The sequence below is a fragment of the Symphodus melops genome (genome assembly GCF_947650265.1).
Source record: "Symphodus melops genome assembly, chromosome: 18".
NCBI classification, from domain to species: Eukaryota; Metazoa; Chordata; class Actinopteri; order Labriformes; family Labridae; genus Symphodus; species Symphodus melops.
Genome location: NC_136708.1, coordinates 3,682,515 through 3,694,921, shown reverse-complemented (window position 1 = coordinate 3,694,921; position 12,407 = coordinate 3,682,515). Strand labels below are relative to the sequence as shown.

The following is a 12,407-nucleotide window of genomic DNA, read 5'->3' as shown; positions in this document are numbered from 1 at the left end:
TCAACGGTGCGGGGCGGCTGTGGCTCAGTGGTGGAGCCGGTCGTCTCTCATCGGGAAATTCTGCGTTTTGATCCGCAGCTCCTGCAGCCACATGTTCAATGTGTCCTTCTGCGAGACACGATGAAAAGACAAGTAAACACTGATGGTCACTTTACATGGCAGCCTCTCCCACCAGTGTGTGAATGTGGTGACAATGGGTAGGTGTGACCTGCGCTGTGAAAAACAACAGACGACATCAGGATGTCTCAAGTGACACAGAACCCAACTGAAATGAGCACTCACATTTAAAATGTAAAAAGAGCAAACACACATGCACCTATAAAAGATAGTCAACAGATTTATTCATAACAGATAATGTAGTGAACGTATCAGCCACTAAATCCAGAATCAGGGAGAATCTGCTCGATTCTAGCAGAGAGCAAATGTAACCTTAAAGTTTAACAAAAGTGATTTAACTTCAAGAATTTCAGTTACAAAAAGTTGAATCAGGACGGATTTGAGTGAGTGAGAATAAAGAGTCTGCAGTTTGTCAAACACGAATAAAGTGTTTGTCTTTGTAATGACTAAAATCCCATTTGATTTATTGAACAGCTGCATTAAAACAAGAGCTTCATTGTAGAACTCTGATACACATTTAATTCAACACTTAAATACCTGCAATTTAACTATTTAAATGTATCTTCAGCTAGCAAACCCACTCCCCTCTTTTTTCTCCAGTGAAACCTTCCTTGAAGAACTGAGTTTCACTCCAAATCAACATGAAACTTGTCATTGACAGAGATTTTACTGCCAGAGCCCCCAGACTCTGGAGCAGCCTGCCAGAGGAGATCCGACCTGCTGAGCCAGTCCCTGGTTTTATTTCTCTAAAGACGTTCTTTGACCGAAAAGCTTTCACCAATTTTTTTTTATTTTTTTAATTATCTTTAACTCCTCTGCAAATGTGCATTTCATTGTCATCTGTGCATCTCTGTGTTTTATTTCCTGCTGCTCCTAACAAATGACCCTTTGATGGGAATGATAGAGTCGTTTAAATTGAAATAAATGTGAAACATTTACGGATGTCTCTTCACTTTCAGTATAATGTTTAACTCTCAGGACTAACAGAGAGTTGGAAAATCTTACTACTAAATAAAGTAACTGGGTCACGGTGACATCATATTCTCATCCTGAGCTCAAATCTGACCTAGAGATTGAAAAGGTCGACTGAGAACACAGCAGGGCGGGATGAGGACAACGGCCTCCTCTCACATTACTCCCTCACTATTGTCTCTCAGGCCCGCTCTTGAACAATCCCCCTCTTAAAGGAAAGTGGAGAACGTGATGAGGCGGCGTGGGACTGCTTATACTCCTAAGAGCTTCCATTCTAGTAACTGAAGGAAACATTCGCTCCACAGTGCCTTGGGAAATGTCTGGTGCACCGTCTTTGTTTGTGTGTGTGTGTGTGTGTGTGTGTGTGTGTGTGTGCAACATCGGCCTGCTCCCCTCTGCTGTGTGGAGACAGAGGAGGGAAGCTTCGCCGTGTCATGTTAACCCAGGAAGAATTTAGTCAGAGGGGGAGAACAGCTTTAAGCCATGTGACATTGAGCACCGACAGCTACATCTGCTAGACTCATGCTGATCTTCTATTGAGGGCATCCACACACTGCCAGGTCGTCGTCCAACATGATACAAATAACACAAACTACTAAAACATTGTTGTGCAGAAAGAAAGTGCTCAGAAGAATATGAATGCTTGAAAGGTGATTCCAGTACTCGTACTTTGAATGAAATAATCTGCATGAAATTCAAAGTATTTCATTCAAAGTACTTTGAATTTCAAAGTGGATAAGAGGAAAGTTTGAACTCTGTATTTTATTCAAAGTGGATAAAACGTTAAGGGACTGCTGCAGCAAACTGCCCGAGTATCTTACACCAGTGTTATCCTTAAAAAGAGCTTCTTTATATAGTAAGCTGTGACATTGATTTCTCCAGAAGCCTTTGCAGATCTATGTCAATACATCACATCATACTCCGTTTGTATGTGATAACTTCGATCATTTCTACTTTTTTTTCTTGAGATCTTAACTTATTTAGATCCTTATATTGAGACAATGCTGATTGTAACATGATAACTTTAACTTGTTGACATCACTCCCCAACAAAACCTGCTACGACTGACAGAAGGATTTTTAAAATTTAATGTCATATATATATAAAGTACATTGTAAATTATAAACCTAAATTTGCATTTCAAATGGACATCACAATAACATTAATGAACCTGGTGATTTGTTTGACTTTTTTAATTGAACTATTGCAAAACAATTGCAAATGGTATATTTCTGCTCTTTTTCTTTTAAATTAAATAAAGTTAATTAAATAAAAACATTATTGTCAGCGCTTGTCCACAGGACAGAAAAAAAAAAAATCATAATAATTTTGAGAATAATTGAAAGGTAAATAAATTACAAGAAGAGGGAAATTACGGAGCCCCTGAAGTCCAAAAAATCGCGTACCAAAAAAAATAAAATAAATACAAATTCCGTCAGCACTAATATTATTGTATTTTTTATTTGTTCATATTTTGGGGCTGCAGGGGCTTAGTAGAAATAAAAAAATATCAAGAGAAGGGACATACTCAGAAGTATGTGAAGACATTTAAATAGAGACTTTTTCCGTTCGTCGGGTTTTCACATTGTTTTTGATTTCTTTAAATACATTTAAAAAACAAACAAACAAACGAGTTTATAAATGACACTTGACTGTTTTTTGGACACTGGTTGTATTTGCACTTTGATTGGTGGAAAGTATGTCAGTGGGTTACATTAACCCCAGTGTGCATAGCTGCAGGGGGGGAGGAGCCGACGAACTGGGTCACGTGGTTTGAGCTCCTCGAAACAGACACCGCAAACAAAAACCAGTCCACCAAATCTCTGGAGTTGCGCCCTCATCGCAGGAAGCACCTTTTTCTTCTTCACTATATCACCTTTGAGTTGTGTCCGCTGTTTTCTCTACGTTATACAGTCAGTTTGCATTGGAAACAAGACGAGCTGTGCTTTACGGCCTTTTGTTTGAGAAGAATTCAACAAACCGTCGAGGACGAAAACTGCCTTTTTTTTGGCGTCGTTAAAACTTAACTGATAAGTTTTATTAAATTCTCGCTTTGCTGGGAGGTTTATCTAAAACCCAGCGACGTTGACACAGTCTTTAACCGAGTTCAGGTGTCGTGAATTTTAATGTTGTAGCTTCCATCGTTCATTATCAAATCAGCGACTTTGTAGTTGCTGATCACTAAAACAGAAACACGGATTCAGCACTGAGGTAGCAGAGGAGGAGGAAAACCCCCAAAACCCGCAGGATATGGAGTCCACAAAGGCTGGTGAGTGAGATTTAACCTTAACTCAGGTGTTGCTTGTTTCAATGGGCTTAATAATGTGTTCACTTTCAATGACAATGGCGGTTTATAAAACTAGATCAATAAGGGTTTTTAAAAGCCTTTACCATGAGTGAAAGTGTAAAATATAAAAGATTAAAGCGTGTACAAGTGTGTTCACTAAACTGGGTTAGGAGGTCCAGGAGCCTGTTGTTGTTACCCCCATGTATGTTGGCTCGAGCGGCATTGCAGTCCTCTCCTCTCACATGGACCGACTGACTAGCCATGTGCACCTGTGTTTACGCTCCCCCTTGCGTCGCCGCTGATTGGTCGAGCGGTGTCGTGACGTGTCATTGCATAATTCTTCCCATCGAGACGGCGTGTGTGCTCCGTGGCGGTACACGTGAGGCAGGTCGCGATGACCCAGTTTTTGCCGGGGAGGCGACATGCTCGCTCCATGTGGAGGCGGGCTGTGAAGTTATGGTACATTCAAGGACCCGTTGGATAGACGAATGTCTTTTGTCTTCTATGACGTAACATTTGAGGCCCCTTTGCTTGCAAAGTGTTCCCAGAAAGGCTATTCAACTCCGCCGTCCTCTATGAATTTAACTCAACAGTCAAGTGACTAAAATGCATTTAATTTCATATTTAAATAAGTCACTGTACTGACACCTAAAGATTTGAAATGTTAATTAAGCCATTTTACATGTCACTTTACCCACTTGTTGCATAACCAAATTAAAGAAAACCAAATATCGTCCTTTTGTAGTCTGCTTGTCAGACAGAGTTTGACATTTCACATGGAGCTTGAACGCATCACCACTTACTGTATTAATTTTTCATTCCCAGGAGAAGTTAATTAAATGAATTAAACTAAGACAGAAATGCATCCTGAAATTGCAAACTTGACATGAGACTCACAATTTACACTAAATTATATTATTTCCTACCACAGTTTGACAAAGGGTACATTTGGAGGAGGGCGTTTCACAAGATGTCATTTTTTCATGTTGTAACACCCTGTGGGTTATTTTTGACAAACCCGGAAAAAGGTTCAAGTTCTATTTTTCTGCGTGTCCGCCCTTTAGTCTAAACAGTATTTTAATATCATGTGCACATTAGCTGTCTTTTTGAGATGTAATAAATCATTACATGCTCTTCTAGTTGAAATAAAACCAACTACTTTTAAGAGTAGTTTGGCACTAGATGTATTTGTTCAGAGTCAGTGTGTGTGTGAATGGCTGAAGGGAGGGGCCAGGCTGCCTACTACACACACACACACCCTGTATGTGTTGCCATTATGTAATGCTTGTTACCTAATCATTGAGAATGGCAGAGGAAGAAATCAGGTCAGCCTATGTTGGAAGGGGAAAAAGTGTCTCAGCCGTCTGCTCGACTCTGACTGGCTGAGGAGACCGTCGTTGAATAATGACCTGCCCTCTTTATGTTAAGCTTGTTGTACAGTGAAACTGCTTTGAGTCGCTGATGGTTACAGCCACATCATTCATACGAGAGGAGAGGGAAAAACAGGGAGTTGGCATGCGCGAGGATTACGGGACAGACGAGGAGAAAGAAACGCCATCTACTGAAACTTGAACATTATGTAACGTTAAAGGTCTGACTTAAAGGGAAATGGTATGCTTAATAATCATTGCAACAAAGGGAATGTAGAGAACATCCATTGCAAACAAATAATTAAGATGCAAGTATTAAACCTTTGTCTTTAATAATTTTATAGGTAATAAATCCCCCCCCAAAAAAACAGAATTAAAAAAAGTCAAATAAAAATGTGGATTTACGTCCATCTGTCTGTGATTAAAATAAAATACACCTGGTGTAGCTTTAGACCAGGAAAGACTGGTTTCAGTCCTCTTCCTCATAGCATATTGTCTCTCTCTGCCCTTTGACCACTAGGAGGCGTAATAGCCTACATCAGCTCGTCCAACTCGGGCTCTAGCCCGGAGTCGTGCCACAGCGACTCCTCCAATGGCAGCTACCAGTCGTCCTCGCCGTCTCACAGTTCCTCGCCCGGTCAGCTGGCTGACCCTGCGCTCGCAACACGCGGCCCGAAACTTCCAGGGACTCCAAAAAGTGGACGTGCCTCGTCCGGCGCAAAATGTGGCATCACAAGTAAGATGGTTGCTTTTTTCGCCTTGAGTTTGTTGATCTCACCGGGCCTCTTTCAGATTTGAATTGGCATCTAAATGGGACACACACACACACACACACACACACACACACATTATTTTAATGTGACCTTCATTAAGGCAAACAAAGTTTGAACACTAAATGAGAGTTTAATTAATGACCCTTTGTGTTTTTTTAAATCTGTGTGTCTCACAGAAATCAACGGCCTGGTGCTGCTGTGTAAAGTTTGTGGTGATGTGGCGTCTGGTTTCCACTACGGCGTCCATGCCTGCGAGGGATGCAAGGTAAGCCCCCCCCCTCCCTTTTCCATTGACTCAACACAAACTCTAATACATCCATACCAACAGTAGACTATCAGGCTGCACCTGTATGTGAACATGTGTCTCTGGTAATTAAACGCTACCAGTACTCGCACATTTTGAATAATGAGGTAACCATAACAAACCTAAAGGTCACATGACTGGTCTGGATAATAATGAAAAATTGTGTGAAGCATGAGCAACAAGAAACCTTGAAAATGTCCCCGGGTGGCTTGGTGGTCCCCTTTTTGTAAATGTCTGATATTGCTAAGGTCCTCTGTTGGTTATATAAATAAGCACACGCACGCACATGCACACTTGCATCACTCTAAATCGGAGTCATTTTCACTCCGACACAGTCACTGTGACTTTGGATGTAAGTTGAAGTGGGTCACCGCCAGCCGAGCCATCTGTACAACTTCATGCAGAGACTCGCTCTACTTCACGCTCCGCATGTTAATTTTAGCGTCCTCTTACACCTCACATCGCTGCATGGCCTAGTTAGCTGTGGGGTGCACACATGATGCACCGAGAGTATGAGGAACACACACCTGTATATGAGTAAACCCATACTGCAACAATTCCCAACATCAGGAGCATTTCTGTATTTGTCTAATCAGTGATGTGTGAACACGCAGGGTTTCTTCAGGAGGAGCATCCAGCAAAACATCCAGTATAAGAAGTGCCTTAAGAATGAGAGCTGCCCGATCATGAGGATCAATAGGAACCGCTGCCAGCAGTGCCGCTTCAAGAAATGCCTGATGGTCGGGATGTCCAGAGATTGTAAGTTTCACATGACGTCAGTTAAAATGGCTGTTTTTATCAGAGGTTTCTGATAGATTTGAATCAGTGTAAGAGTTAGTGGCCTAACAAATCACACCGAGCGACAGTAGGTTGTATACATCTGAATGTGTAAGTCATTCTGCCGTAAAGAAAAACAGAAGAGTAACTGAAGAATAAATGGAAAACAGCATGTTACACGCTTCAAAACTCTCAAAGTCTCTTTTAAATCTTCTCTTGTAAGCGGTTCGTTTTGGCCGGATCCCGAAGCGTGAGAAACAGCGCATGCTGCTGGAGATGCAGAGTGCCATGAACAACATGATGAACAACAACCAGCTCAACAGCACTCAGACCCTTTCTATTAGCAAACCGCTGACGGTCAACAACGCAATACCTACCTCGGAGAAAGCAGGCACCGGCCCCTCCTGTTCTCCATCCAGCCAATCAGACTCCAGCTCTGATCCTGAGCCTACTGTTGCCATGGATACCAGCCCCAGCTCCGCATCTCCCAGCTCATCGGACAGCGGGGAGGAGGAGGTGATCGGCTCAGTGACCAGGGCCCATCAGGAGACCTTCATGTACAACCAGGAGCAGAGCAGCCTGACAGCTGAGGCCCCGCCCCCTTCCGGCCCTGTGAACAATGGCTCCACCCAAAACACCACCAACAACCAGACGGGAGAGCTGCCGGGCTCCTGGAAGAACCACCAGAACAACATGGTCACCATTACAGCACAAGAATCCTCGGCTAGCCCGGGCCTCCAGCGCCAGGACGACAACACCACCAACCACTGCCCGTTCAGACTGTCCAACACCGCCGCCACCAGCCACTGCCCCGCCTACACACACGGAGCCTTCAGAGCTCCGCCCACCGAGGGCCTTGCCAACGGAGCCTTCAGCGGCCCCCACTGGAGAGGAGGCAACAGGATGTACCTGGTATGACGCAACACCTTTCAGACACAAATCATATAGATAATATTTGTGACCACCTGGGGGCAGCAAAGCACAGCCTCCGACATATTCTTACCTCTGAGGAAAAATAGTTTACTATAAAACCTGTTGTCTTAAATTCTTTATACTGTTTTATACAGAGGAATAATATTCTTTTACAGGTTTTTAATCATTAACAAAATGTTTTTAATAATAATCTTGTTCTTCTTCTGTGGTGTCTGCAGCTTTGTCCAATGAACACATCAGCTCAAGTGAACCCTCAGAAGTCTGGCCACGAGGTGTGGGAGGAGTTCTCCCACAGCTTCACCCCTGCTGTCAGGGAGGTGGTGGAGTTTGCCAAGAAGATCCCCGGCTTCAGAGACCTGTCCCAGCCGGACCAGGTCAGCCTGCTGAAGGCCGGCACCTTTGAGGTACCCCTTATCTCTCTCTCTGTCCTGAGCGGCAGACTTCTCCCAGTTTTCACTGAAAGCTGATGCACTTCACTGACAGAGCACTGATTGTTCTGCAGGTGCTGGTGGTTCGCTTTGCTTCTCTCTTTGATTTGAAGGACCGCACTGTCACCTTTCTGGGTGGAAAGAAATACAGTGTGGATACTCTGAGGGCCATGGGGGCCGGGGACCTCCTTAACTCCATGTTAGACTTCAGTGAGAAACTCCTCAACCTGGGCCTCAGCGAGGAGGAGATGAGCCTCTTCACTGCCGTGGTTCTGGTCTCTGCAGGTTGGTTTTCAAACAATCGTCCTGTCTCGGTTTAGCCGGATTGTCATTTGAAATGTGGGGACATCGTCACAGGAGGGATGGCGCTGCGATGCTAACACTATGTCTCTGTTCTTCCAGATCGTTCTGGCATCGAGAATGTGAACTCGGTGGAGGCCCTGCAGGAGACGCTGATCCGCGCCCTGCGCAGCCTCATCACCAAGAACCACCCCAACGAGTCGGCCATCTTTACCAAGCTGCTTCTAAAGCTGCCTGACCTGCGCTCGCTCAACAACATGCACTCTGAGCAGCTGCTCGCCTTCAAGGTCCATTCCTGAAGTCTCCTGTATTACTTGACGTGACACAAACTGTAACGGCCCCGCGACCGGACCGGACCCGACAGGTTTCTCCCCCCCCCCCCCCCCCCCCCCCCCCCCCCCAACCAAACCTGCACCTCTCCACTTCTCTCCCATGATGCTTTGAAAGCGGAAACCTGACATTTAAAGTGGGAGGAAGACCATCAAATGTTCTTGTACTGTACTGTAGGGCGTAACAGCCTGTGTGATGCTAATGCGTACATACAGACACACTGATTGATGTATACGTTTCTTGTGTTTGTGTGTAGCATACTGTTTGTTTGCAAGTATACACATGTTAGAAGCACTTTTCTGTATAGTGTAGGCTGGTATTTTTGCATTCATAGTGCAATATGTGACTGCTTCTATGAGTTGAGCTGTTTAGCTTAGCGGTGAGTGTGCTCTTCTCGCACACATTAATATGAATAGGTGCTGATGTCATAAGGCGAGAGGGGAAGTTGAAATCTTAAAAAGACCCCTGGACGCTGAATGAGAAGGTAGACTTGTCTTTAGAAAAAATAAATAAATAAAATTGAAAGCAGACGACAATGAGACGAATGTGGGAGTAAAGCTGCTGAGTTTAGCCATCAGAGACAATTTGATTGACTTGGGGAAACAAAATTGGATGATGAGGTTTTATTTCAGGCTTTTCATGCAGATTTTTTTTCTTCTACATGTTCAGCTGTGTTCTCGTCAGCTGTGGCTCGTTCTGAATTATTTGGCCACCGTGACGAATCAGATGTGGGCGTCGCCTGATTGCTTGCTGATTTCTACACATTGGAAAAAGAGAAACCGAACAAACCAAAATGAATTCTGGACAGCTTAAAGATGCATTTTCCTCTGATTCTCTTGTTAGGAAAATAATGTAGATCTGAAAAGCAGGCGCCTGCTGTCCTGAGTTTGTGACAACTCTTACCAGCTCAACACAGGATGAACAGCAGCAGCAGCTCTCCCTTCTGCTTGAATGATTTCTGTTCCACAAACTGTACAGGCTTAAAACAAGCGTAAACGACCCGAATAGTTAGGACTGATCCACATAAGAATATGATTGTAATATCACTGAAGTGATTGTAATTTAACGATGTGGTGACAGCTGACTTGCTGGTGTTGAGATCTTTTTTTTTTGTTGTTGTTGGTGAATTCAGAAAGTCTGGTCTCTTGAATATCCAGAGCTTCTGTCATTGTGTTAACGTTGTTGACAAATGGTTCTGTTCTTCTCTGTGAAAGGATTGCAGTATGCATAGATTTCTATATAAATATAGTATACATACTATCTTACATAATTGTATAGATGAATATATCTATATAAATAAATTTTATAAATGCATGTTTGTTGTTGTGAGTTGGTTACTGACTCTGGTTTTCATTATCGTTAAATAATGATTAAGTTGACTCTGACTCATCTACCCGTGTGGTTGAATGGAGAGTAAATATAAATGGTCGAAGCCTCAGTGATGTAATTCATCTGTTCCTGCAGGGGGCGCTGGAGTCCCATCGTTGGGCGGTCACCGTGCTGGAGCTCCTGTTGCAGCCTAACTTTCAGTCCACATGACGACGGGCTGAGAGCTGGAGGCCTTTTAAGTCTCTTGACGAACCAACATGATCACCCACCTGACACTCAGATCAACTACACGTCTTCTTGAGAATGGCGCTTATTTTTCATCAAATCAAATTTCAAATTCAGCCCCAGTACGATGCAGTAAACTAATCTGACCCGCCTGGTTTTTCGGACCAGGCTGTAAATGTTAATTTGTGCTGTAAAAACTGGCTTCTTTGAATGCATGTGTTTACTGTCGGTGCTTCTGCTTCCAGCCTCAAGCAGCCGCTCAACATACTGCAGGATTTACCGCTTGGCCGTGGGTCAAAGGTCAAAGCAGAGCCAGAAGCTACAGAACTTCAAGTGAACATGTCAGCGTTCAAAGTTTTTATACAGTAAATAACCTCGGGAAAAAAAATTAAATAATGTAAACTGAATATGAACATAGATACCGTTAATAGTTAGGTAGAACATCTCAGTGCTCACACACTTTCATTATTTATAAACTTTTTATTTAAGCTATGGAAGCCCTGGTGAACATCGACGTGATTTTACTACATTTTTCCTTGTTTACGAGTATTTTTTTATTATGATTTAGTGTTGGAGTCACGACCACATTAACTGACACAAAGACATACCCGAGACTAGAGTGGGTAGGACAATACTGAGACAAGACTGGGACCAAAAATATCACACAAAAAATCCTCACCTTGTGTGTGGCGTGCGTTTCTCAACTCCACTGTAACGTGGAAAAGGTTGGAACCTCAACCGGGGGATAAAAATCAAATTATGAATGAATTGGAATGAGTTGTTCATTTAGAAAGAGATGTTTCCCTTCTAGTCAGTAATAACGTGGAAAAATAACCAGTCAGTGCTGGTCTTGATTTAAAACCTGGAGTCTGCCCAGTCTGAGGCTGAGACAAGACCCAGCAAAAATGCTTTCCACTCTGAGATGAGACAGAATCCTTCAAAACGTCTGAAGGCCAAGATGGATTCCAAGTACTACAACAATAAGCTCTGGATTAATTTATCTCTTCATGTCGGGATAACAATGGTGGTTTTTCTGGAGATCCTGAAGCGTAGTCTTCACCACAGGAAAACTAGCGGTTATCTTGTCGTGGGATAAATAAGAAGAGATCTGTAAAATAAAATGTTGTATGTCCCCTTTGGGCTTCCGTATTCATCACCTTCTGAAAACAAGCTTCTTGTCTGTTGAGTACTTCACGAAAACTAAAAACAACAGCTGGTGTTACGATATAAAAATGAATTTAAATACATTTGGAATAAATCAGAATAATAAGCCAGCATTACATTTTATTTTTAAAATTTTTTAATTTTTCTTTTGCTTTGTTGGTTTTAAGTGGATCCAGAAACTTTAAACTTTACAAACTATTTAAGAGACTTAAATATAAATCTATGTTTTAAGGAAATGAGGGCCATGGGAGAGCTTCAGACTTAATGCATTTTAGTGTTTAATGGAGGCAATAGCGCCACCACATGGCTGTTTACTCACACTTTAAATCTGAACTCATTGTATGAACAGAATATATTATTGTAACAATGCATTTTTATTATTATTAACTTGTGTGGTAGGTTTATAAAATTGAGAAAACTGTATCTCTTGTTTTTCTGTTTCGATGAAGAGAAAGAGCAAATCAGCATGTAGAAATATTAAAAATGAATGTTTGACAGGCTCAATTCAAAAAACTTTAATATACCAGAACAATAATAGATATTTGTTGAAACTTACAGTATAATAATAATATTTATGAAGAAGTAAGTTTGTCTGTGTACTTGTAAGAAATCAGAGCTCAGCATTGTGATGGTTGTAGTTTATCCATCTCACCAGCAGATGACGGTAAGCATCTCCTTCTCTCTTCTCTATTTGAAGGTGAGGAAAGTAAATACTTCGAAAGCTTTATCTTATTTTTAACTGTTATATTGATTTATTTTGACCTCTTTAGAACCTCTAAACTTTCACTCTACACAGAGTGTAGACAAGTGTTCAAAGATGCAGAACTCCATACTTAAATGTTTAAAGGCTCTTTTTGACAACACCAGAAGTTTTATGAGAAAATAAAATTAGCAAGAAAATAAAAAGAGGGTTCGATTCCCAGCTCCTTCAGCAACATGTCCGAAGTTGCTCCTGCTGCTTTGTGTGTGGCGTATGAATGGGATTAGTTACTACTGATGGTCGCTTTACGCAGCAGCCTCCACCATCCGTGTGAATGTGTAGGCGTGACCTGTAGAGTAAAAGCCCTTTGAGAAGTCAGAAGACTCGAGCGCTATACA

At 42.4% G+C, this 12,407-nt stretch overlaps 1 protein-coding gene across 1 annotated transcript; it reads left to right on the top strand.

Annotated features, from left to right (window-relative positions):
• The first annotated feature begins 2,819 nt into the window (after window positions 1–2,819).
• Window positions 2,820–9,905, top strand: nr1d2b (nuclear receptor subfamily 1, group D, member 2b). Its single transcript, XM_079367937.1, has 8 exons — window positions 2,820–3,358; window positions 5,267–5,482; window positions 5,696–5,784; window positions 6,438–6,582; window positions 6,824–7,512; window positions 7,752–7,937; window positions 8,036–8,246; window positions 8,364–9,905. The coding sequence occupies exons 1-8, from the start codon at window positions 3,340–3,342 to the stop codon at window positions 8,558–8,560; spliced, it is 1,752 nt and encodes a 583-aa protein (XP_079224063.1). The 5' UTR covers window positions 2,820–3,339; the 3' UTR covers window positions 8,561–9,905.
• The last annotated feature ends 2,502 nt before the right edge of the window (window positions 9,906–12,407 follow it).

Excerpts from the sequence above, each read along its gene's own strand:
- nr1d2b (XM_079367937.1), top strand. Across the intron at positions 6,583-6,823 it reads GGTCGGGATGTCCAGAGATT|CGGTTCGTTTTGGCCGGATC; the intron begins GTAAGTTTCACA and ends TTCTCTTGTAAG. Across the intron at positions 7,513-7,751 it reads GAGGCAACAGGATGTACCTG|CTTTGTCCAATGAACACATC; the intron begins GTATGACGCAAC and ends TGGTGTCTGCAG.